General features: G+C 42.7%; 1 protein-coding gene across 1 annotated transcript; it reads right to left on the reverse strand.

Moving 5' to 3' along the window:
- Nucleotides 1-1,887: 1,887 nt before the first annotated feature.
- Nucleotides 1,888-20,947, reverse strand: LOC129091119 (rho GTPase-activating protein 23-like). Its single transcript, XM_054598601.1, is given in 24 exon segments — nt 1,888-3,920; nt 4,029-4,060; nt 6,241-6,334; nt 6,480-6,524; nt 6,644-6,769; nt 6,856-6,945; nt 7,061-7,134; nt 7,364-7,442; nt 8,620-8,772; nt 9,764-9,876; nt 10,449-10,555; nt 10,759-10,820; nt 10,907-11,215; nt 12,262-12,399; nt 12,526-12,565; nt 13,043-13,151; nt 14,053-14,217; nt 15,667-16,889; nt 16,891-17,117; nt 17,676-17,736; nt 17,824-17,902; nt 18,858-18,950; nt 19,185-19,215; nt 20,765-20,947. Coding segments are annotated over 24 exon segments (4,635 nt in total). The 5' UTR covers nt 20,936-20,947; the 3' UTR covers nt 1,888-2,906.
- Nucleotides 20,948-26,903: the final 5,956 nt, after the last annotated feature.

A 26,903-nucleotide genomic window follows, 5' to 3' on the forward strand; every position in this document is an offset into this window, starting at 1 on the left:
AAAGCTGATAAACTCTCACACACATTTTAAGGCCAGACTTGAATATTATAGGATTATAGTAAATTATAAAATATGTCAACTACTGAGTGAGTCATCTTAATGTTTCAGGGCTGATGAGTGTGTTTTAAATATCCAGAGATCTTCTGGATGTGACATAAAGTCCCTTTACTGATATTCTGTGATAAATCCTATCTTGTACTGGATCAAAATACAATATAAATAGGAATAATGTACAAGGGTTAAATGATAAAGTGAGTTTTCTTTAAATGTTTAAGACGTTTCGATGTAAATGTTTAGATCGTTTGTATGCAGTCCTGCGGAATAAGATAACACATCTTCTGCTGCCCTTATGAGATGGATTTGATACAATCAGTTTCAAATTCCAATTTAAGGCTTGTTATTTATTGAATGGGACAAATAAGCCCCTTTACCAAACTAGATAGTTAAAGGGCATATTGTAATCTTGAGCCATGTTATATTGCTCACCTCTAAAGTTGGGCAACTTGCAAGAAAAATAACAAGTTGAAGGAGCAGAGGCTGAGATACACAGACTTTACAGAAACACTGGATTCACATCGTGCTGTGTCTCTGCTATGATTATTGTTTCACTGTGGGAGGTAAATTCACTTAACAACCATATTACAATCCAAAAAACAAATAAACACAACCCCTCTTCAAAAACAAATAATTTAATATATTATGTATAATAATTATATACACAGGTTAACTTAACAAGGCTTTGTACAACTGTTACAAAAATTGGTCCACGCACAGTCACCCACGTACATAGAGTACATGCACAAGGGCACAGATAGAGAAGGACAGACTGAGTCTAGATACGGTTCAGACCAACATGGAGTCTGGTTGGATGACGGCGGCTGGCAGTACAGTTTGGGTTCAGCTCCGTTTTAAAATTTTATCAAACTTGACGGGAGCGAACAAGACTGAAAATGTGAAAAGGAAAAATGCAAAAATATCACTCAGGTAAGACTCTGTGGTTTTGTGTTTAAGGAGGTTATTCACTCGCTTAGAACTGCTCCCATGACGATAGGCTTAGTAACACTGATATAATGTAGAAACTGGAGCCTCTCTTAGGTTCTCTCGTCTCTAATATTGTACACAAATGACCCAAAACAGAAGACAGAAAACATTTTGGCATGACTTCGGATAGCTGCCTTGAACACTTTGCTCCTCTGAGGAGACAGGCCCTCCTCCCCCGACATATGAGACACACGCACGGAAGCACGATACGCTTGTGCTGAACACTTACAGAGTTTGCATATTTTTATACGTCACTGACCCCATGCACGCGCTTTTATTTTTTGAAGTCCACGCAAGCTTTGGCATGACGCCCAAGTGGCATCACCCAGAGAGAGTGTTTGCTCCCATGGATCGTTGGAGTTCCCTGTAGATCCACAGGAGGCTTTGGAAGAGCTTGTAAAGGGCTGAGACGTAAACTGAAGAGAGGTTTTGCTCTGAACTGGTGCTGTGCTCTGGCAGGTAAGCGTGCATATGTGATAATTACCCTCGTGGGTATTGTCAAAGATAAAAACAGTCGATTTCCAATGAACAACACGTGGCCAAAGTCTTTGCTGGTGTGAGGGGTTAGTTGGAACAGCAGCGGCTACGGTCTAGAGTTGAATTTCAAATGTCTGATATGGCTTTCTCACATTTGTTTTGCTCCGATTTTTTAATTTACAGTTGATGGGTTTCATTTCAAAACATTATTTTAGAAATAAAAGGTAAAGGCCGGTAAAAGTGTAGGATTTCAAAAACGTCTTACTTTTTGGCACCACCTAGTGGTTGAAACAAATACTGTGAAACATTGCACCAATCCTCACAAGATCGTTTACTTATTCTTCTTTATCTTTTTTTTTTTTTTTTTTTTTTTTTTTTTTTTTTTTTTTTTTTTTTTTTTTTTTTACAAACAAAGACATCAGATTCTATTGTAATTGTGTTAATCACATAGTAAACGGCTGTTCTTTAGAGTGGCAGGTTTTCTTGTCATTTTAGAAGGATTACTTTCCTAGAATATATCAAGCTCCGGATTTCTTGCTCTAGTTTAAATAGCTAAATTTGAAAAAGATTTCAGCATTTTTTTCTTGGTAGTTTTCAGAAATGGGAGCATTGTTTTAGAGCATTAAGTTTTAACATTAAGATCTTCTGCATTCAAAGCCGTTTAAACACTGCTCTGCACTCTGCCTCGGCCACTTAATCTAAAAAAAAAACAAAAAAACATCCCAGGTTAAAAAGGGCAGCCAGTTGTATTGCTGGGAAGGCTCGGTCATACCAGCATTTAAAACTGCAATATTTTGCCGCAAAAGCAATTGATTTCAATGGAATTGTCCAGATCAGTGAATTCGCTTGTAGTTGTGTGAATCCTTAAAACTTCAATACTTGAATTTGCAGCGCTGACCAACAGCAAACGGTCTTTGACCTTTGAGAAAAGGAGAGTTGGAGAAGCTGCTGTAGTTTATTAGCTGTGTTCTTCTATTCAACGTCGTCTACTGGCGTCAAATGTTCCACATACTGTGTGAATTTATTGTCCGTTAGCAGCCAAGCAAACACAACACAAAAGCGTCCTTGGCTGGTTTGCGTGTTAGCGTGTTAGCATGTTAAGTTGAAGTCGGACTTTATCAAGATGAGTGTGAGTGTAGTATATGAAAATGACTGAGTTTCACATTTTTTTTCATTTTGGAATGAAACTCTGCAGCTGCACACAATGTCAAAGAATTCCTCTACGTGAGATCAGATCTCCAGCTTCAGTGCCGATGAAAAGCCACGAGGGAAGAGTGTTGAGACAACATGACGGACGCTTGGCTTTAGAAGCAGTTACACGGGTGATCCAGTGTTTGTGAGTAAAGGGGCTAGTACTTGGTACTGCGTTAGTAAATTAAACACTCCGATTAAACTACCACAGTGTGACGACGCCATGCTCTCGTTTTGTCCCGTGGCTCCAAGGCCGATCTCCTCAGCACCACAGTGTGAGATTCTGGGGAGCTTTTATCAATCCAGCCTGAGGAGGAGGAGGAGAGGGGGTGAGACTCCTGGGCAAGATGAGGGAGAGGATCTATTTGTTGAATTGACCCAGGACCTACAACCGATCCCTGAGGAACCCCAACAGGTCTTTGCTGACCTGGTGTTCCTTCAATGACTCTGATCACCTCCACCCTCTCTGACTCCCATCCTCTGACTCTTTCCTCGCTCCTGCCCAGCTCGAGGTCCAGATTCATAGAAATAGCCCTTGTCCTCCCGCCTCTTGTCTTCCTGTAACGTACTGGTGCCGACTGGTTCCAGTCTGGCTGCTGGGTCCCATAAAAGCTGGAAGCCTGGTAGAGGTTGGGAAGCCTGGCGGGGCAGATCCAGAAAGGAATTGTGGGGTGCCCTTTGGCCGGATTATGAGGTCTCAAGCGGGACGGAGGATTGGATGTCTTTGGGGGTCTTGGGTGTGTGGCATTGATCTGATGGTGAGAGTAGAGGAAGCTGTTCGGACCAAGTTGCTGCGCATTCTCCGGCAAGTCCGTTCTCAGCCTGCTCTCCTCTTCACATTTGTTTGGGCCGTTGCCTTTTCCGTTCCCCTCCTCCTCTCCAGCCTCTTCCTCTCCAGACAATTCTTTTCCCTCATTAATCTCTCTAACTTTCACCCCAGTTTCATTTTCATCCTTTTTGTCTATTTTCGTCATGGTATGTCCACCATCTGCCGCCTCTTCCTCTCCTCTATTTCCCTCCTCTTCCTCCTCCCCTCCCCCTTCTTCCCCGTAGTTGCTGGTTTTCACCGGCTCATGCTCGGAGTCCTCGTCAGCGCTACCGTCCTGCAGTTGGGTATTGAGGCATTTTTTACGTTTGCGGGTCACAGCGGAAATGATGGACTTGGGCAGGAAGTCCCTGGCACTCAGGTCCTTCTTGGAGAGCGAAGAAAGCTGAAAAGGTTCAAATTCAAGTCATTTTTGGTCACTTCTTACTTCACATTTCAGAATCTGTGATCCTATTCACAGAATTAAAGTATGAGTGAGAGATTTGTTGCTTACCTTGGACTTAAGCGAATCGCTGGTGGTGGAATCTATTATAAAAGGAAAGATTTGGTTTAGAACAACGTCATCACTGGACTGGTGGTGGTAGTAGTGTTAGGAGTGGTGCAAAGGCTGTCTAATCACAGCACACACTAGAAGTACTGCAATCTGTAAGGAGAACTCTGGCCATTATTGGTGGATCCGTCTTTAAAATAAAGCAAACAACTGCAGTTTTTCTCTGCTTTTACTTGATAGCAAAAATGGCTAGAGTTCCCCTTTAACATCAGCAGGTAGGGGTGTAACGGTACGCGTATGTCACGGTTTCAAACCCAGGTTTATAAGTCATGGTCCGGTGTGAGTTTGGTACCGTGGATAAAAAACAGAATAAGTTTCTTTTCATCTATACTGAACAGACAGTAGTGTCACCAGCCCTGTTTCCACTCACATATTTTTATGCGCATTTCGAGGTTTCGCATTACAGTAAAGCTGTATAGAAACGGCAAAATTTGATACAAACTTCTCAATTGTGGTGCAAAACAAAGTTTGCACGCTAATTGGAGGTGGTTTGGTCAAAAAAAAAAGTTGCTGTGCTTGATGGATTATTTAAACAACTCTGACATAGCGACAAATCCCTGAAGATCTCTTTCCTTTTTTCTTTTGCAGATTCTTCAAAAGCAATTTATTTTGTTGGGTTACGGTGGACAACTTCTTCTTCTTCTACTTGTATTACTGGCAGATTACAGCCATGTGTATCCTAAAGCACCAACTTCTGACCCAACTAAGCTGTAGCTGAGGTTTTTCGCTCCAGACCAGTTGATCGAAACGGGGTAATTCGCATTTTCCTTTTTTTTTTGCGACATTTCTAAAGTTGCTTAAAATGTGCTTTACAATGAATGGAAACACGACTACTGGCAGACTAATTCTTCTTGCTGGGGACTGAGGTGGCATTTTATCCCAATCGCAATTTGGGTAAACTATTTTCAAAGTAAAAATTAAGGAGCATTTGATAATTTTTTTGCATTACACTGAATGAACAAAAGGTCACAACAGGCTATAAAACTAAAAAGCATATCTTATGTCATGAAATTGGGTCCCGGTTAATCAGCAAATCTTGGTGATGCCGGTGAATGAGCGTTAGAATATTCATGTGTTTCCATTCACATCCCCCACAACAGTGGAGTGACGCTGAGGTACCGTCCTGGTTGCGAACACACAAACCGTTACAGCGCTATCAGCAAGGCAAGAGGAATGATGGTACGCTTGGTGGTAAACCAAGACTGACAGAAAAAGTAAAAAATGACACCAAACACAAAACACACAAGGAGGAAGACCTGGTCCTACCGAAGAGGCTGATCCACTGTCTCAGCTAGAGAGAAAGAGTGGAGAAAGGTCCGGGGACAAAAGAGAAGGAAGAAAAGGAAAGACACTGAGCTGAGTCTTCACTTGATAAGACCACTGGCAGCATTAGGAGTTAGAGACAGGTTAATTTAGAAGCAATCAAACATTAAGGTTGTGAATGGCATTAACCATCTTGATGAAATGCTGTATTACAGATTTAGTGAGGATATAGACTTCACATGTAGGCTGTTCTGGTTTTCTTGCAGACTATGTTGAAGATCTATGGATATTTGTGACGTATACAAGAACTATTTTCTAGGAAGACCCACAGTCTTCTTTTTCTGATGTATTAGCCACTATAATAAAGCTTTTTATGTCCGTCCTTGTCATTCTGATGGTTCTTTCCAGCTGTTTTTGCTGCTATGTCTCCCCCACAATTCTGTTTTTCTTTTCATTCAACATTGAAACTGGCTCTGCGGTTACACCAAACAACGTAATCGTGAACGTGATGGCGTTCGTTGCGTCAGTTAACGGTTTTATAGCGGTTAACGATTGCATTGAAAATAGGAATATTGAATATAAAATGTGCCTTATCAATCTTACATTTACTTTTTTATTAAACTGATTATAGTATTATACATGGCTGATATTGATTATGACCATTTAAAAAAATCTCACAAGTAGTACTAGAAAGTACTCTTAGGTGTACTAGTACCCCTTTGCAGAAATAGTGCCCTAGGACAAAAGTTCCCATCTTTTTTTCATGTGCACCCTCATCAGAGTTATGGACAAACAGCAACTGAACTGGTAATAGATAGATAAGTTGGATCCTCTCATAGTGAACATGTATCCTTTTGACAATATTGCAGATTCGATATCGACCCCCTCTCACCTGATGCCTCTCCTGGCATGCCCGGCCTGCCGATGTTGGACAGCAGATGGTCGATGTTGGGCACAGGCTGCATGTCCCGCTTATCCTCTGGGGCCTGCGCACACACACACACACACACACACACACACACACACACACACACACACAAAAATAACCAACCGTACCCAAAAAATGAAAGTACAAATGAGGACACCTGAGCACAAACAATCGGACGTTCTCGGCTCTGTGGTCTGACATACCTTCTCTTCCTCATCGAGCCCTCCGTTAGTGAAGAACCAGTCGTGCTGTTGAGGGAACACAACGCAGTGTCACTGATGTTAAGAATAAAACCACATAACTGGTAAAGCCCGGTGCAGTGTGTTGTTGCACTAGAGGACAGGTTGCATTGACAGTCGGTTCTTACGTGCAGGATCAGCGTCTCCACTATCTTGTAGCGGTCGGGCATGTGGGTGACCATATCGGTCATGTTGTCCTCTGACGTCCTCACTAGTGTGGGACCAAACACCAGGGCCAGGTTTCTCGGCTCCATCTGAAAAATGATATCAAAGCTAATGCTCATGTCTGGCTCAAATTTTTATCTGAAAATAAACTTCTAATCAGAGGTAGTCAGGTCACCTTGTTCTTTTCACAGTGATCTGCCACCTTCTTGAGGTGACCCACCAGGAACTTCATGGTGTGATAATAGTGATCTGGGAGGTCATGGAGCTGGATAAAGAGGGACGGATGAATGGAGCAAAGAAGGAGATCAAAAAGGTTGAAATAGTGAAATAGAGAAGAGACGTATTCTTTGCTCGATGTTCTGCTGTTCTTTTACACGTACCAGTTTCTTCATGGTCTTCAGTCTGTCCTCTGCGTCTTCAATCCGGTTGGCGTCGATGAAGTCGTTGTATTTGTCTGTAGACAGAGAAGGCGTTTGACTAACAAGCAATTGATGAATGTAAATACTTCCTCATTTTTCTTATTATATCCACATATAACAGGCAGAAATGCTTTTGAAAAAATATTTGTATTTGTATGAAAATGGGGAAAATAATCCATTGATGGCCCTGCTTTAATATTCTAAGCTTGACAGGTTCATTATGATTCATGCTACACTTCATAATAAAAGAATGACTGGACGCACCATCAGTGAACAGGGGCTCAGGCAGTTTACGGAAGAACGACTTGAGCAGGCTGCTGATTACATTCAGGTCCTGCCATCTCTGTGGAGACAGAAACGGGGAGGGTTTAGCATTTCTGGTGCAGTGTTAAAAAAATGACACACTCTATTCTAACAAAAATAATGCTTGGTGCAAGACTACTCTTAGCTAGGACACTCCAGCTAACACGTTTATCGAACGCTGCAGGAATGAGAAAAACCCAGAAAATTTGTCAACATTTTCACTCTTCCTGTTACCACCTCTTGGAGTCAATGTGTCTTTTTGACCATGTTTGGTTGTATGCCTAAAAGTCGCGCTAAAAAGCGAGAGCGGCATAGTCGCCGCGCAAAAGCATTCCCAAGCGCCTATTTGTCAGGGTGTGGCGGCCCCGAGATAAAAATAGTTCAACTTTTGGAATGCCTGTCATGTGATCACAGCTATCAGATAACTATTCTTTCTACCTTGAATACCAGTCTATGGTAAATATATGGAGAAAGAGTTTAGCATTTTATTGCAGGACTCCTACAGACGTTACAAAAAATGCAATTTAAGATGCTTGAAATCTTTTTTTGGGTTTGACTTTGTTTCATTTAGTACGTGAGGCTTACTGCTAAATTACCTCAACTTCATCATCATCATCACCATCATCATCATGGGAGAATGCAGGTTTTGGTTGCTTGGTAACAGCACAACCCCAAAAGCACCTTAGATATAAAAAAGAAAGCACTAGGCTAGCGTTTTCCTACGCTAAGACCCAACATGTGAGCAGCCACGTTTTAGATACCCCTCTCGTGAATTTAGAAGCCTTTACTTTATCAAATATAAATTACTAACTGAACATGATCACTAGAACAGTAGTATGCCTTTAGCCTGGTGAGGTCATGTGAAAGCGATGTAGTTTGTTTACAGCCTGATGTTAGCGTTTTACTTCTAGTGATCAAAAATCATAAAGGTGGTGTTGATTTGTCAAGATCATCCTGCCAAACAAATTGTGTAGCTATAAATATGTTTCTTTGCCATTGTAATTATTTTCGGAGGAAAATCCCTAATCCGATGCAAAAAGCCCCCTTGGCTTTTGTCGAGGGAACAAGTGCGATGCTAACTTCCGGTTTGGCCACGTCACCCATGCAGCACTCTGTTGCAAAACAGGTTTTTGAAAAAAAATGAAAAAAAGACATGTTTTGGGACTTCTATGTGATGTGTACAGTATGTGAGCCTGTTTCCCATGTATCCCTCACACCTCCTCTGCAGTGTTGATGTCCATGCCCTTGTTGAGATGCTCCTGCAGGTTGGACACCATGGCGTTGTTGCCCGGCACCCGGTAGATACCGGTGTAATCCAAACCCGTCTCCTCCACCACGCCGCAGCACATCTCCACAATCAGAGGGACAAACTGAAGAGACAGAGGGGGGGAACAGAGACAACAGTGATGGGACACAGGGAGAGAGGGAAGTGAGTGTGGTGGAAGAGAAGGAATAAGAATGGAGAGATGAAGCAACAAAAGGGGTGGTGTTTAGAATGAAACAAACTTAGAAAGAAAGGCAAAGATAAAATAAAAAATATTCTACCAAAATGCTAAGCTCAATACAGGTATTATGAGTAATGATTTCTCACATGTTTGTATCGCTCTGTCTTTGTAAGGTCAATTTTAACTGATCCAACCTGAAACCAGTCCAACTAATCTGATCCGGTTTTGATTAAAGCTGTGAGCTGGTGATTCTCTGCGCTGCATTCAAATATTTTAAATGTTACTGATTGATCACTTTAATGTACACATTCAACAATCGTGATGCATCCAGGTCTTAAAACTTGCATTCCCTCTACTGACCAGCAGGGGGCGACTCTTCTGGTTGCAAAAAGAAATCTGATTGAAAGGTAACCTAGTGGAAAGGTGTACTGTATTCAAAAAAGTGTTTCTGGCCGATGATATCTCCTAAAATGAGGTCTGCGATAATTGGAGGAAGGGACAGATTTCCCTGAGTTTGCAGTTCTCTGCTTCTTTTAAACCCTGAAGAAAAGGATTGGCCAAGACGGGAAATGCACCAAGCTGCTCTCAGTTCGTAATTTGGAGCCAACAGGTGATCTGAATAAACCTTGTATCAACTCTGGGGAATTGTGAATTTCAGATAAAATGAATTGAAAAAAGGAAAATGGCAGCAAGTTCCACAAACTGAGGGTTTGATTTGATCTCCTGAGAGAAAATGAATAAAAAGTCAATTTTGACCTCTGTTTCACCTCTGAAGATTTTACGCATCAGCTACGTGGTTAGTGTTATATTTTTGTCTACAAATGAGTTGTTTAGACACTGAAGTAGAATTTGTGTTATGTTTATGCTATGAATCACGTTGTTGGTCATTTTCCATCATGAGTCACTGAAGGCTTACTTTATGGTTGACAGCAGGCTGACAGTCCTCCAGTCGCACGCCGAAAGCCTTTGGACTGCCTGTCTTCTTGGTCTTCTTCATGATGTTGATGCCCCACAGCGCCTTGTTGTCATCTGGGCACACACACACAGTCCCACATTTAATTTTGGTATTTATATACACATGGAAAAATTGACAGTTTAATATCACTCAGGTCAGATTTTCAATAAGAAAACATCTCAAGCCACACTAGCAGCTCTACGGGGAACCTCAATCAAACACAGGTGTTGGGGAATATTGGTTTTGGTTAACCAATTAAAAAATATTTTTTTGCTGTTGCTAAAACACAATTTCTGAAACTAGGTCCCTATTCGTCACAATATTTTGCTAAAGCAAAAACTTTATTCCAACTTTAATAACTCTTTTGAAAATGCAATTTTTAGCATCAGAAATTTACACTCAAACACAAAATACGTATGTGCTAAGTATAAAACATTATTATCACTTTTTCCCTTTTTTTAAAAAAAAAAATTCACATGCATATGCAAAGGTTTTATTCTCAATGCTTGTATACTCATATCTGTATCAGACACATTCACACTCTCTCTAGGTTATCTAACTGGTTGTTTTCACAGGTGCATTCTTGGTGGTGTCCTTCGAGCCACACTGCTAGCATGGCTAAAGGGCTGTTAGTGTTTGGACCCACCGGTTCTGGATGCTCGGTTCACTGAGGTGTTGTCGGTCTTAGCCAGGAGGAAGGGAGGCATCATACGGTGGGCTCTGGGAGAGGAGTCCGGCCTACTACTTGTCAGACTGCACCACGTGACAAAAGTAAAGAAAGTTGTGATTCCAAGATGAGGTTCAAAGTGTAAAGATTTCAGTAAATAAGAGGGTATTTCAGGTCTTAATACAGAAAAGATGGATGCTCTTCCAGAGCTACAGTCACTCCTTATTACACAAATGACAAGGGACAGCTGTGATCCAGCCTTTGTGCTAAATATGTCCGCCATGCTGACCTGTGTTTTCTGTAGTCATTCAGCTTCTTGTTGATGAGAGCTTGTCTTGAGAAACCGATCTCCTAGAGCAAACGGAGGTATCAAATTAGTTCGGCATGTAGGTGTTTTGTGTAAATTCCACAAGATTGACTGGGTGTGACGATCTAACCTCGTTGTCAGTCTTGCTGTTCTCCCTGATGACCCTGATCCAGGCCAGCATGTCGTCCCTGTCCTCGGCCTGCAGCAGGTACTCGCAGAAGTCCTGCGTGGTCAGCCTCAGGGTGTGCTTCCGCTTGGTTTCGCTGTAGGCGATGTCGATCAGGCAGCCGCGGATGCTGATCGGAGGGTGTTCGTCCTGGCTAGGCCCCGCCCCCGCCCCGTGAAGGACGGCCTCTCGTTTGTCCTTGTAGAGGAAGAGCGAGTGCGAACGGAGCACTGAGAAGACTCGCTTCCACGGTCGCATGCCGCCACCCACTTTCTACAAAGACGAAATACAGAAACAAAAACACAACCTTAAATAGAAAACCTCCCATGGTAGCTTAGCACATAATTAAAAGGAACAAAAATGTTTAAAAAAAATAAACATGCCAGAGCATTTAAAAAAAAAAAAAATAAACATGCCAATGCAAATAAAATACTTTGGAAGGTTATGTCTTTTTATTCACCCTTTCAAAACCAAAATACAAGAGAAAGGGGCGGGAATGGAGCAGCTGTAGCATAATCAGCTAACTTTAGCATGCCTGACTACATGCTACGTGTTATACAGACTCCCTAGCTCCTTTATTTACATTGCATTGAGTATAAGTACTGAGGCAACTAAATGCAGTGAGCTATCTTACTACTGTGACAGGTTCCAAGATGTGACTATCAGAGTTCAGGGTCACCTTAGTGGCTCTGTGCGTCTCTTTATTGGATTTGAATGCCTGAGATGATTTTGCCAAACTCAATAGTGTGTTGATATCCATAACATTACATTTTTCTCATAATGTTATGTCAGACACTTTGCTGCTCGCTATTTGCTCTGCTTTAGTTATTTTGTGGATATTCAAGGGCGGCCCCTTCAGTATGGCTCATAGATCAATGGGATTTTAATTTGAGTTATTACCGAAACCAATAAACAAACTATCAAATCGTACACGGATTGTGCAGTCCCAAGTAAGTGTCTCCTAATTTGACCGGCTTTCAGAGTTTAAGCAGTTGCCCTGCTGTTAGTTAGTAGTTTCTTATCAATGCCCCTTTAATGCTGAATTAACAAGATATTATGTAAGTAGCCATCAAATGTATATTTGACCATTGTTTAGTCTGCCAGTGGAATTTCAGCCTCAAAATGGACAGCTGCTTTTGTCTTCTTCTGGAGTCAATTACTTTTTGTTTAAAAAACTACTATAATTCTCATCTGCCACTGTTATGATGGTAAAAAGCATATGTGCTGTAAAAGAATGGAAAGCTTGAGAAGTGCAGTAACAGTGACTTGGCGACGGGGGCAGGGTAAAGCTTGGAGTGTGTACAAGCAGTGTGTGGTACCTTTCCCTTCTCTGTGAGGATCTGTTTGTAGTGCAGCCAGCCCTCCTTGCGAACATCACTAAAGGTGATGGTTCCCAGTTCAGAGGTGGAGTGGCGTTTGGACCGGGCCTCCTCCTGGGCTCGCAGGCTCTCTAGAGACTAAAGCACAATTTAAGGGTATTATGGGCTGCACAGCAGATAGTGTTTTCTTGGTTGCTGGAAAATTCATAATATTGAATAAAAAAGTATAATGAAGTGTAACGATCAATCGTGTTAAACACTCACCCCATCAGTGAAAAAGCTCTTGACCCTTTTTGGTAGTTTGCTGTGAAACAGAAAGGCGACAGGTTACAAGAACAACAATTCTAGAGAGTCTAAACAGGTTATTTTATAGACGAGGTCTGTGTAGAGGGGGTCTGTGTAGTCAGGGTCTGTGTAAACGGGGTCTGTGTAGACAGGGTCTATTATCATTATTATTAAAAAGCCTAAGTCTACAATATGCTGCTTTTTAAGTGAGAATAAATCATTTGTACATATAATAGATGATCAACAAAAAAAACAAATAATTTAATTTAGTGGTTTTCTTTCTATACATATTTAATGAGAATTGTGAGGTTTTATCGACTGCTTCTCTGTAATAGTTGTGCACGTGACAATAAAAAACTTGAACATGCATTAAAGCCATCTTTAAATGAAGTTTACACACTGTATCGCCTACTGGTACAAGACCGACTAATTCCTGGGACTATAAAGACCCATGTTAGTAAAGAATGCAGCTTCAAAGTATCCGTGGAGTTCTTACGAGAAGACGCGGCCTTCTTCCCTGAAGGTGTTGAGACCCTCGTCACAGGACTTGGACCTCTCTGTGGTGATGGCCAGCAAATAAGAGGAGCGGCGACTTTTAATACTGCCTGAAGAGAAAGAGATGACAATTCAGAGAGTGGAAAAGAGGAGACAAAGAGGGTTAAAAAAAATATGCAGTGGATGGTAGTGACATGTGAAATGACAAGAAGATGAGTGATTGCAGTGATTTTGTGATTTCACAAACTGTGACTTTAACATGAGCCAAGTGAATGATTTAAGGGGTTGAACATATATACTGCATGTTAGAGGAATACCATGACATTTGGATTTTTAGTTCTTAGTTTTGGATACACTTTACCCACAATGCTAACAGCATGCAATGCTTCTTTGTTATCATAAGCTTTAATTGAAAATTAAGAAAAGAAAGAGAAACTGTGTTGCTCCAATGTAGCAAGCACACGGTGAAGAAGACACACTATGACCCAAGGAGCCTTTTATTTAATTTCGGTCATTCACCGTCTGTTATTAACACTGTCGTAAGTGCCTCATTGCATTGTGGGATATCTACGCCTGTGTAGTGACCAGAAACTGCATGCTATTAGTTTCACACTAAGTTTTCAGATGTAATAAAAATATCTCACATACTGTTTTAACGTACTAAATAGCATGTTCATATGGAATTTCGAACGCAGCAAAAGAGATTTTTTAAATTCCGCCTACAGTGGCTTAAAATAATTCAAATGATGAATTCAAGGGTTCAAAGTTTTACCCCCAAAAAAGTGAAGGGGAATTTGTAAATGTCACTGTACTCCTTTAAGATGAGTCTGAGGCTGGACAAATATATCAGTGTGTTAAGGCATTGCATAACTGCTTGTCATTTTGATTAAAAAAAAGGTTGTCAGTGATGCTTGGCGTTTTCAGTTCAAACATACTGGGCAACATACTAGATATATTGACCCAACCCTTTGTGAGGCCTTGCAGTATTTAGAGTGGGCAAGTGAGACTCACTGCAGTCCCGAGAACGAAGTCGGACAATGGGGGAGATGGAGGAGAGGGTGGGGGAGACAGAGGTGGAAGTGAGGACGGCCATGGTGGAGGCCTGGGAACTGGACACAACAGAGCGGGCTGGTACATAGAAGGCCTGTAGGTCAATACTAGGACTGGTGGGGTCATCTGCAAGTCATCATCACAGGTGAGCAACAAGCGGTGAGAAATGATTAAACACACTGACAGGACAAGACAAGAGTTTCCTCAGGTGGAGATCAGGTAGTTAGAACATCTCTTTGAGGCAGACCTACTCTGGAGGCAGAAATAACCTCTGACAGTAACCAGAAGTTTTTCACATTAGTTACTGAGAAACCAAAATGGTAAATAGAGGATTTCATTTTTATACTAGTAAGTTTTACTGTAAGTAATTGGCAGTTATATGATAATGGCACATTAAATGTCACTACATTTTCAATGTCAGTTGAAAGAAACAACGATTAGGCCACTTAGCAGAGAGAGAGAAATAGGATATTAATATAAATAGCCATTAAATGTACCAAAAAATTATATATTAAAAATAAATGTAGGCATTAATTAATCATTTTGATATAAATTGATATTTCTGTCTCTGGGAAGCAAATTTTAGTAACTGGACCTCTTTAAATCCCGTGGTATAGACCATGATTACCTCCTGCTGTACTTATACTGACAGCTACACGATCTCTGGTGTCAATGGTCAATTTAGGTAGATTAAACATGAGCTAGTTATAGCATTACATTGTTTTTCTATCATGACAGACGCAAACTAAATAAAATATGTAATGCGATTTAAAAAAAGAGTTAATAAAAGGCACATTTTCGGTTTGTCTGGTGTGACCACGAGGCCAGCAGATTGGGTAGCCATCTTGGAATAATACATTCTTCTGGCTAATATTACAATACAACTCATACAGCTAATAATGGGAGATTTCTTCCCATTGTGCCAACATGGTGTGACTGGCACAAATAGAGTGGAGCCATAAAGTCAGTGAGCTGAGTGTCAGTAACAGTGCACAGCAGTGTTTGCTAACATTAGCCATAGCCATTTGCCTTCTGACTGTACATGTAAGATTATTTCTGACTCCAGAGCAGCTCTGTTTTGAAGAAATGTTTCCAGAACTCCATCTACTGTTGCTTTTTATCACAGCACACAAACATTGGACATGTAAACATTCAAAAACACACCACCAGAATAAACATCAACACAGATTGAAACATACAGAAATGTAGTGACAGTACACGCATTAATATTGACATGTATATGACACAGACAGAAATGTTGATAAGGGAAGAAACACACAGAGAGAAAAGAAGTACTACTGAAGCCTCACATACATTTAGATAAATATATTAAAGAGATCTGTAGCAACAGATTAACATATTAACTGTTCCAAACATAAAAATGTGCCTGTTTTCATCTAGTATTTTATAATACTGAGTAAGGGTAATCTCATCTCTAGGAAGACATTTTTTAATTTAACACCACTTGTAACATAATAATGTATTAATGTAATATCCACTGCATTATCAGGACATTTTTGAGGTTGACTATATGCTGACAGCAGCAGCTGTCGCTTCAGAGGAAAGGTCACTAACCTATGAAGGGAATAGAGGCCAGGGAGTTGTATGCATGCTGTGCCAGGCTACCATTAGCCCTGCGGTTGGTGCCAGTCCCCCCGGAGACAGGAGAGGGGGTCCCTGGTGTGGTTTCCAAACCGGGGGGCTCGGGTGACTCCACAGGTGTGGTGTAGTGGGGATGCCGAAGGGCTTGAACAGGGGTTCGGCGGCCGGAAGGCGGCTTCTGCCTCAGGACCACCTCTTGATTCAGGGAGATGGGGGAGACGAGCTCACTGTCCTCATCCTGTAGGGCTCTCTCCTCCTCTGACGAGGACAGGGCAGGAGTGGATTTAGGCCTGGGAACCATGCCCACCTCCCCGTCCGCGGGGCCGCCTCTGCTGCCGGGGCTCCAGTTGAGGTGGGGGCCGCTGTAGCTGGGCTCTCTGAAGGAGTGGGCCTGCTGGAGCAGGTGGCCAGCTTTGCGGGTGAAAGACGGGCTGTAGCTTTTGTAGCCCACTAGCTCTTCTTCTTTTACTCGCCGTGTTTGGGGTTCAGCTACCTGCTGGCCTGACCGCCTGCCACTAGGAGGCACTGTGGAGGAGGCTGTGATGGGAGACATCACTGTGGTTTTGTGCTGATCTCCTGGCATGACCTTCTGGTCTTTCTCCTCTCTAAATTTCGCTGTTTGTGACCCCTGTGAAGTGTGTTCGTAGCGTGGTGACACCAGTGCAGAGGCTTTTGCCAGTGTTTCCACAGAACGCCCGTAGTTATGCTCGTACTCGGCGTAAGCAGCCAGGAGACTCTCTGAGCATGACCTGCTTCCTGGTCCTGATACACCACCCCAGCTCCCTAACCAATAGGAGTCATGGGAAGTTGCAGCCGCTTGGTGGTGGAAATGGAGGGTTTCCCTTCTGCGTTTCTCTGCGGAGGTGGCGGAGGCGGATTCAGGACCGGGGCCGAGGGCCAACCCCAGCCCCAGCTCTGCTAAACAATCCTGAGAGATGCTGCGGTGGCGGGGGGACATGCTCTCTGCAGCCTCGGCCTGGCTGTAGTACCAGTCCGACAGAGCCTGGTGGCAGAGAGTATCGGCGTGAGTGCGGGCCAAGGCCTGCATGCTGCTCTTCCGCGGCGGGGGCAGAGTGGCAGAGGCGATGGCAGCATTGTGGTTAGCAAAGTGAAAGTCCAGCACGTTGATGGCTGAAGAGGAACGGCCTCGGTGCCGGCCCGGCGGGGCCAAGTGACCGCTGGAATTCTCGGGACCCCGGGCCAGCCGGGGTCGGGAATGGAAGCGGCAGGGGGCGGTTGTCCAGTGGGGAGGCGGCGGGGCCCGGTCGGCACTGCCAGTTGTCCGGGGGACTGTGGGGGTTGTGCTGTGGGGCGGAGGAGCTGGGCTTGGCAGAAGGGTAGCAGAGAGGTGGCGGCGCTGGGAGGTCCTGGGCCACGCCTGCATATGGCTCATTGCCTCTCAGGTAGGCATCCTGGGAGTACGCCTGAGGACAAGAGGGGTTGGGACAAGATGAAAAACTTGACAGGAAAGATAAACCATGGAGGGAGGGGCTAGAGGACAGAGTGAGGCAGATGCAACATGCACTGTGCAGCAATATTTCTCTCTTTCGTAATCTGAAAGCTTAATCCTTATTATACAACCAAAACCTGGACTTTATTTGCTGTTTGTAAATTTGGAGTAGTTTAATATTACGGTATTGTAACTGTATTCCTTGTCTTTTATTTTTTGTCAATTTGAATAGGCACTATTTAATTCTATTTTGCTTTGATTTTATTGTATACCATTGTTTCCAAATGTTAATATGATAATAACAATAAATGAATAATGAAGAAAATCTAAAATTAGTTGTCTGCCGATAATGGTACAATCCTTTCTGCCCATGCACCATCCCAAGTTCTGATGTTAAACTTTGATAAGTGGCTACATGAGTTATAATAAAAGAATGTCATGCAAACAGCCCAGCTTTACTTGCCATGGCATAAACACAGTAACGAGGTGAGAAGCAGGAGAGAAGAGAAAATAGAAGAAAATCAATACTCACACTTACCAACTGCAACACATCCTCATCTTTGGGCATAATAGAGAGCTCCAGAATGTTTTCACTACAACGCAGAGACCAAAATATACCAACGAGATAAGTAACGGGTCGGACTGAACGTAAACGAGATTCATCAACAAGAGTCTCTCACCTGTTTTGGATGAGCGCGATCACCTGAGAGTAGGTTTTCCCCAGAATGCTCTCCCCGTTCACCTTCACCAGCCTGTCACCTGGAGTACAGATACAGACACACACACACACACACACACACACACACACACACACACAGACACAGACACACACACACACGGACATTCAGAATAAAGGTGAAAGGCTTTAAAAGTAAAGCACATGGGTCATTCAATCGTGCTTCCCATAAAAAAACTAAACGCTGTGTTACTTTCCTTTTGTGTTAATGCACTAAACCCTCGTTATCATCATTATGTTTAGTTGCCTTGACAGAGATCTCATATATTTTATAGAATATATAATAATGTTGTATGTGCATCTCTAGTATACCTTTCTTCATTGATGTTCTTTTCTAGGGTATTTATTTATCTAAGGAGAATATTACCTGTAAATACGAAAGTAGAGAAATATATTTTCACACCATAAAGATCGCAGGAGAGGTGCTAGTACTAGTAGTGCCTAAAATCTTCCTCTTATGGCAACAAGGGGAAAAGAGAATCCATTGTTGCATTTAAGTTCTGTGCTCCTGTTCATACTGACTTCTTTTTACAAATGACCCAAGAGGAGTAAACTGGAAGTTAAACAGACTTGTTGATTGAACAGTTTTTATCAGTAATTTACTTTTTTGAATTAATGCTAAAATCGCATAACTGCTGTCACAAAAGCCTGTTTGGTGCGGGCTGCGCGTTCTCCAGTTTCGCTCCACACTCCTCACACTTTGAAGAGAGGTTGTGAGAGGTTTATAATTTGTCTTTAGACAAATACAACGAACAGCCAAATGGCGTTGAACTCCTGGCAAACCAAATGGAATGGGGTCTATATCAGGATGTGTGCATGTGCAGAACGGAAGATGGATGCAGACCGTCAATTGTAGTATAAATGAAACTGCTTTCGGGCAACCCGTACAAGTCCTCAGATTTTCACAGACGAAAAATGTGAAAGGTATGGTAGTGATGTCTGGAGCTCTGCTGTATCTTATGTCTATGTGTCTTCTACCTGTACACAGTCCAGCTTGTTGTGCGGGGCCATTTTCTTTCACGCTCTTCACAAAGATGGTGTCCATTGGCTCCAAACGAGACCGCTGGCAACCTGCTTTAAAAACAAACACCCAGATACAGACTGAGTGCATACATTTCCTAAAATCATCAAAACCCACTAAGGTGAATCAGCTCCACCTACACGTGGAAACATAAAGTTGCCCCCCCCCCCACACACTCACATCCTGTCCATTCGCGCATCTTAAAACAGAACACGATAGATACAATGGATTCATCAGAGCTGGATGCCTAAACATTGGCTGGTGAAGCCAGCACAAACACTCACCTCTTCCAAGCGCGTTTCCGTTCTCTTCATCCTGTGGGAGAAACACAGAGCAGGTGTTAGAGGGGAGGAGGACCACAGGGAGGCGCTGCTCGGCTCACATTCTACCCCAGCCTCCACTCCCAGCCCAGGTCTCACTGAGTCCAGCTGACAGGGCAGTTTGGACAATTGCTCGGCTGCCTGACTGACTGATTTACAATCTGAGTGAGTGTCTGACTGTCTCACTGACATATGGACTCCCTGTCAGTTGGTCTGTCTGACTGTCTGTCTGACTGGCAGGCCTGCTGGCAGGGTATAGGCTTTGATGCATCGCTGAGTTAGCTCATTCCTGACCTGCAAACACAAAGGGCTCTGCACACAGACTGAGGTATGCTGCTCCACAACACTGACCCCTCTCTGGGACAGAATGACGATACCATGCTGTCTACAGTACTACAGTATCCATATGTGTGTGTAGATGTAGAGTCTGGAGCCCCAATAGAAAAATGTGTGCACCTTGAAAGTGCACTTTAGGGGGGTCTGAAATCATATTACAAGATTTTCAAGGCATGAATCAGGTAAACATTGTAATATTCAATTATGATTACAGTAAAGATGGATATACATTTCATTTAAAATTAGCTTAGCATAAAGACTCGCAGCAGGGAGAACCTGGACCATATTTGTCTGAGTTTTTGTCAGTTTAAGGGGCAAAGATATTGAATATGTCTGTCTGACATGAGGGAAATGTGGTATTATAGGATACAACCTTACTTTGTACACCTCTTTGTTGCTAATGAGCACTAAACACAAAGTGCGGTTGAGGCTGATGGGTGCCGGGTTAAAAGGTCCCCAAAGGCATTAGGAATCATCCTCTTGGAACCATGATTGTTTTCATGGAAATTTGTCTAATATTTCCAAGATATTTTAGTCAGGACCAAAGATGACCAACTGACAGTGCCATACAAAGAGCTACATTCATACTGCAGCTGACTGAAAGGCTGGTGCAGAAGTTTCAATCCTCACAAAGCGACTGACTGACATTTATTTTGAAAAGCAACCCATTTCCAATATCAGTTGGACAGATCTATTCTCCATCATGCAAGAATTTTTAATAAGACTAGATCAACATTATAGTTTTGTTGGAATGGTAGTGTATTCTCAAATACTGATTACATTTTTGCACTTAATCCGGCTAATTAAGTGCGTTTCCATCAAATGGTTTGGAGCAAATAAAAGTTCCTACAGTGTAGTTTGGTCAGAAGTTGCAGCTATAGGTTATCCATGGCTGTAATCCACCGGCTGCAAACAAGAAACAAATCAGATGGCCTTTGGCATTTAAACCTATGTATGATAAAAGAAAATGGAGAGAGATGTTCGGGAATTTGTTTCAATGCCGTTTCCTTATAACTTTTCTATCGGATACTTCAAAAAACGAATTAAAACACGGGCATGGAAACACTACCGTCTTATGCTCTTGTAGTCAAGAGGATGCAGATTTTCTGAAGGCAGTCAGTCGCACTATACATCAGATTCCCCAAATTCAAGAAAAATGTCCACATTTGTGTCCAGGCCAAAGACCCCAGAGAAAGAAGTCAGCTAACCTTGAGGCTGTGAAGGGAGGACTCTGGTGGGTAGACGATGAAGTGGCGCAGAGTGAAGCCGAATCCCTGGGAGTTCTTCGGGACAAAAATGGTCCGTGGGCCCTGCCACGACACGCCCTCCACCTCGCCCGACGACAGCGGCCGGCGTCTGTTCTCATTGGACGACACCATGCCATCTCTCCGTCCTTTAGCCTATCGAGAGAAGAGGATGGAAGAAATGTTTAGATCGATAAGGCTGAGCTTTCCCTTTCCTCTTGGTAGCTATTGAACACTGACAAAGCTTTACCATGAGAATCTTAAAGTGGGACTGTGTACTCTTACATACTTGAATGCTTTTAAGGGAAGAGTGAGCGGGGTGGATGTGGCCCATTCACTGATGACTCTGCCCAGATCTGCCCAGGGCAGAATTACACCTATGCCAGGAATTGCTCAGAGACTTCCTCTCTTTTTAAAAAGGAAGCTCTATTTTCAACAACAACCCCACCTATAATCACATTTATTACCTCCAGCCAACAATGGGAGAGTTAAAAATATATAGCGTCCATGAATAACAGTTGTGGAACAACAGGAAATGATTAGGGCTCATAAACAGATCTAGAAGCACAGACCAGAGGACCAGAAGACAAAAGGAGCCTGCTGATATTTCGGTGTGGGCTCCAGGAGGCGAGAATGAAGCCAGTGTTTCACACACACACACACACGCACACGCACACACAGAGTGGACAATTCACACTGAGCACAATTCAGTTGCCAATTCACATGACGTTAAACCTCGACAAAGGGATATAATGTAGCTCAAGCTGCTTGGAAATTAAAGTTATCTTCATAACAATAGTGATCTTTAGAGTGGGACGATTAAAATTAGAGAATATTCAATTAATTGTACATGAAATCAACTCAAATCCCCGACGCAGCGAAAAACAACAGGAAGTCTGTATAATGAGAGAGGAAGTGGGGGAATCCTTCGCCTCTAAGAATGTGTCCGCTGAGAGCAGGAAAGAGACCGACACTTTCCACAAAGGGAAGCCAATCAGTTTAGACTCAAGGGGAACACCACCCGAATTAAGAGTTCCAATATGTGGTTTCTTTGGCGAGGAAAGTTCAATCAATATTTGTGTCTCTCTCAAAGCCGAAAAACCAGAGCAGGAAGTCTCTAACTTTGGATTTAATCAGGTATAAAGTGTGAAGCTGTACCACTTATTTTGGTTTTGGTTAGATATCTGAAATAAGGTCTGTGTTTAACACAAGCTTAAGAGATTTCAACGTGTTGCCCTACGTCATAAAATACATCACTAAATATCCTACTCAAGAACTTTAAAGCTTTTAAGTGTGTTTAAAAATAAAGTGGCTTAATGAGACTGCAGAAAGACATTAACTTCTGGTGATTGGATTCATGCTTCAAAAATCATAAAAGTGGTGTTCATTTGAGAAGTGTGTCTTGCTGACAGAGCTGTTTGTTTATACTTTGTACACTCAGCAAGTAATAATAATTAATAGAAACTGTTATCAAATGATTAACAAGCAGGATTAGTTGACGGTGTTAGGTTTCTTTCCAACCAGACCTTGTCTTAATATCTGAAAATGGACAGAATTTGTTGGTTGATTTGTAGCAGAAGCATAGTTTATATATAAGAAGTGGACAAAGTCATAGTCACGTCACCCATTGGTTTGTGGAGTTCTGCGATTTTGCCGGCGCATGTTGTTTTTGTTTCCACCAAGGACCAGAAGTTGCCATATTTGCGGACGATTGACGTAGAGACGCCGTATACGTCTCTGGTAGCTGCAGCGACCTGTCAATCACAGTAAGCCCGCCCTAAACCATACTCTGCTTTATGTTCTATTTGACTCTAACAGGACCATAAGTTACTAAATGAACATCATGCTGTATTGAAGAAGACTTGAAACTAGTGATTGAGACCATAAACTCATGTTTACAATGTTTACTGAGGGAATAAATCAGGTGAGAAGTAGAGTCATTTTCTCATAGACTTCTATACAATCAGACTTTATTTTGTAACTGGAGGAGTCGCCCCCTGCTGGTAGAGAGTAGAGAGAATGCAAGTTTTAAGACACTTCTGCATCGGTTTCACTCGGCAGAACCGGAGGGTCGCTGCCTGAGCTAATATAAACTTGCGTAATGTGCTGAGAAAATTCCATCATCTAATTCCAATATTCTTAAGGTTTACACTCGAGTATCTTTTTCTAACTTTATAAAGGACCCACTGTTATAGCATTACATAACATATATTATGAAAATAGAATGAAATAACCTCAGAAGATTCCTGCCCACTGACATTTCTCTGTGTGTGTTTGTGTGGCTGTGTTGGTGAGTTGTGTCGTGCGAACGCCCCAGAACATGAAGTCATCATATCTGTGTGCTTGTGAGATAGTTTGTAAATTGTTGTTGTTTAAATCCTCGTCATCTGACATCTCTCCAGGTGACATTTCACACATAGGTGAATTTAAACGCAGAGGTGAGATGCTGTCCATGCTTACCCTTCTCACCCCCTCTCCCTCCCTCACTCACACACACTCGCCTTACTCCCCCACCCACTCGCAGTGTGAAATGCCATCATGCCAGAGTGTGTTTAAAAGAAGGTTTGTGATATGTTTTCCTGGCTCTCTCTGTGGCTCTTTCACATAACTAACATCATCCTTATACGAGTCCCTTAAATTCATTATGCTGTTGCTTGGTTCATAGCATATATATTTTTTATGGAACACTTCTTATTGAAAGAGACGGAACACAACATATCAAAAGTTAAGCAGTGTGTGGTGTACATTCAGAAGAAGAAGAGAGCATGGACAACGGAAACTGTCTGTCCTGCTGTGTGTTAGTTCTGTTAGCTGTTAGCTCGGTTTGCTGTATTGTCCCCATGTGCTGTTAGTTCTAGGAGCATGAGCACACCGCAGGACTCTGCTGCCCACTGGCTGCTAACAGCTAAGCTACCTGGCTCACCTCCTACAAAGAAGACGTGCTCCATTAAAGTCGGCGCTTGGTTCAGTTTGTGGTTTGCTAAGACCTAGTTAAACATACATAGAGACAATTCCTAATCTGTAGCAGAAGCAAGAGTCAAAACTAAAACTGTTGTTGATCACTTGCGGCACCTACCTGCTGGTCAATAAAATATGAACTGAGATTTACATGAGAATGTTGGTCACACTGGTATTGTGGATGATTTTTATGAATGTAACTTAACCTAAAATGAACTTAAATAGATTATTGTTTATGTATTTCACCCTCTTAAGAGTCCTTACCTGACCTTGAACACACTTTTAAGACAACAAGGGCCTGTTGTGCTGATTCAAATATAGCTCATCATTAACATTGGCCACAAACTAAATTTACTCTGCTGGTCTACTGCACCAGTCACTTCATTTTGCTCACTTGGATTTGGTCATTTGAATTGCAGACCTTTTTATTTGGTTGTGTGTTGAAATGATTTAGTTCATCTGACATTCCGCAACGAGCTGAACTGAGAGACGATGCAAAAATAAAGGACATGCATCCACCCTGCAGATGAGATAACACAAACTGACACGCACACACACACGCGCGCACACACACGCGTTTGAATACACCCACAATGTTTTATCTAAAGCTACATGTGCGTAGTGAGGGCATCAGCCTCATCTCCCTCCCCCTTTGCTAGTCAACAGGCCCCCTCAGTGCTACATTACGTAACACCTAAAGGAGGCATGGAGATATGGCATGACACACACCCTCGAATGAATCAAAACCCCCACGTGCCGTATCGTCCTCCAGACTTTAGATGATGACGGCCGGGTATTAGCTGTTCTGTTCTGAGTCCACCAAGCAGCCCTGTATCCCGACACAGGTTCAAGTCACCCCAAATACTTATAGCAATGACAACGACTTTGACCCCCTGGGATTAAACCGGGACACCCACATTGTGGTCAATTATGCTGTACTTCCCTTCCACTGATCAGAGCAGACAGGAAAGGTTAAAGCAAGATGGAGGAAGAAGCATCCTGAAGGAAATAAACCTGTCCACTGTCATCAGATATTATGGGAGATGAGGACCCTTCCGAACAATGATAGCCGCGGCTTTTTTAGAGCTATAGTCAAACGACTACATACAAGGATGGACCCAGAAATTGCATATATGAAGAGGATGTTGTCTATTTGACTCTAAATGGACCATTATTTACTAAAATAAGACTTTAAACTTGCGATTAAGACTATAAACTAATGTTTACAATGTTTATTGAGGTAACCAGAGGAGTTGCCCCCTGCTGGTCAGTAGAGAGGATGCAGGGTAGAGGTTGCCTCCTGGATGGACCACAGAATTCAAGAACTCGTCCTGATAGTGCCGTTAATAATTTTAATAACTTAACACTAGCTGCTCAGCTCAGCACCAAACAGCAGACAAATTTAGCAAATAGCTAGCCGGTGAACATAGTTGAACATTTAGCAGCTTAGGAGACAAATATTTTACTCAGGAGGTGGTGGAGATCTAAAACAGAGCTAAAAGGAGAAGGAATATTGGACTTAATTGATTCAAGTTGTCAGAAAAACGGCTTTAGATTTGTAAAAAAAGACAACAGATCAATTCAATTCAATTTATTTGTATAGCCCAAAATCACAATTTTGCCTCAGGGGGCCTTACAATCTGAAGAGCATACACCATCCTCTGTCCTTGGACCCTCCCGTCGCTAAACATAACACTACCCCTGATATGGCCAATATTTTTCAACTTTATGAAGACACAATATATCAAATGTGTATGTGGCCAAAAAAGAAGCTTGCCGATTAAAAAGTGGCGTACATGCAGAATATACATGAAACAACCTGGCAGTTGGTCCCTGGCACCTCCTTTCCAACCAATGATGATCTAAAGAAAGATATTGGGTATTGTCAGTTTCAACCAAAAGCTACCGTTTCCCCCCTCTTACCCAGGACAGGCGGTGGCGCTGTATGACCCTCCGGGAGCCCCGTCTTCTTGGTGATGCAATGGGGGTCGGGCGGGGCGAGCTGTGAGGCGAAATGCCCCTCAGAACCGCCAGCCAGATACAGCGGGGTTCGGCGTCACTACAGTCCACTCCGACGGAACACTGAAATCGCCACTCGTGGCCTGACGGAGCTGGTGCGACACCCGACACCCTCAGCATAGCACCGCCACATTCAAAACATACATCGACTGTCTCGGCAGCGAACGCAAGCCAACGTACGGACACTGGGGGTCTCAGACCCCAAAAGTGAGATATCCGGTCACCTCTGCACAATCTCTGCTTGACGCTTCATGTCCAGAGGCAACGATTGAGGGGTAAACGGAAGGAAAACACACTTTCACAAATGAAGTCAACCACTAAAGTGTCGTAATCAGCACCAAAGACACAGAGCACCAAGTTTTGAATGTGTGAATTTGTAATCCTTGAGTTGCTTTCATCTTGAGCTGCATTCTTCATGTTTGTCTTGATTTGGGCCAACTCATCCAATTGTGTTTCATGAATCTCATACATAAATAATCAAGCCATGACGATCCTGGATTAGACTTAATTTGTCATATTTTGTCGTCTTTGTCTGGTCCTAATTTTCTTTCACTTTTTTCCAATCTGGGTACTCCTCTTTTAAAATTTAAGGCAATTTTCTGCGACGGAAACAGATCAATCTCAACCTCTTCCCGTCTTCTTTCCCCTTTCATTTGGTCCAGTTCACAGTTATAGGTGAGAGGTTGGGCTTTAATGGAGCCCTGGCTTTTTTGTCTTGAAACGGCATCAGAAACAGCACCGGTCCTGCGGTAACCACAGCGCCAAGCATTAGCCGACAGCCCTCTCAATTATCACCCAGTCCTCTTCAAAGCTCTCGGAGCAGAATGGTCCCGATGTGAGAAAGAGCGCGCGCGTTTCACTGAAGTAGCAGTTAGTTGCTGCTGTGCGATTCGGCTTAGATTTAGTGCTGGACTCTGGATTCTGGAAACGGATCCATCCCCAGACCAGCCGAATTCTGTTGCTGGACCAGTTGAGCTGAGAAGGCAGTTTGTTGTCGGAGCAGATTTTTAGAGTTGGATACAATCCCAAGCTGCTGCTAAGAGATCCAGCGTGTCCCCCTGCATGCTCTGTAGTACAGCACTGACTATCTTTATTGCTGTCTAAGTATAGTCCTCCCTCCGCTCAA

This window comes from Anoplopoma fimbria, chromosome 5, assembly GCF_027596085.1.
Source record: "Anoplopoma fimbria isolate UVic2021 breed Golden Eagle Sablefish chromosome 5, Afim_UVic_2022, whole genome shotgun sequence".
In the NCBI taxonomy this organism is placed as follows: domain Eukaryota; kingdom Metazoa; phylum Chordata; class Actinopteri; order Perciformes; family Anoplopomatidae; genus Anoplopoma; species Anoplopoma fimbria.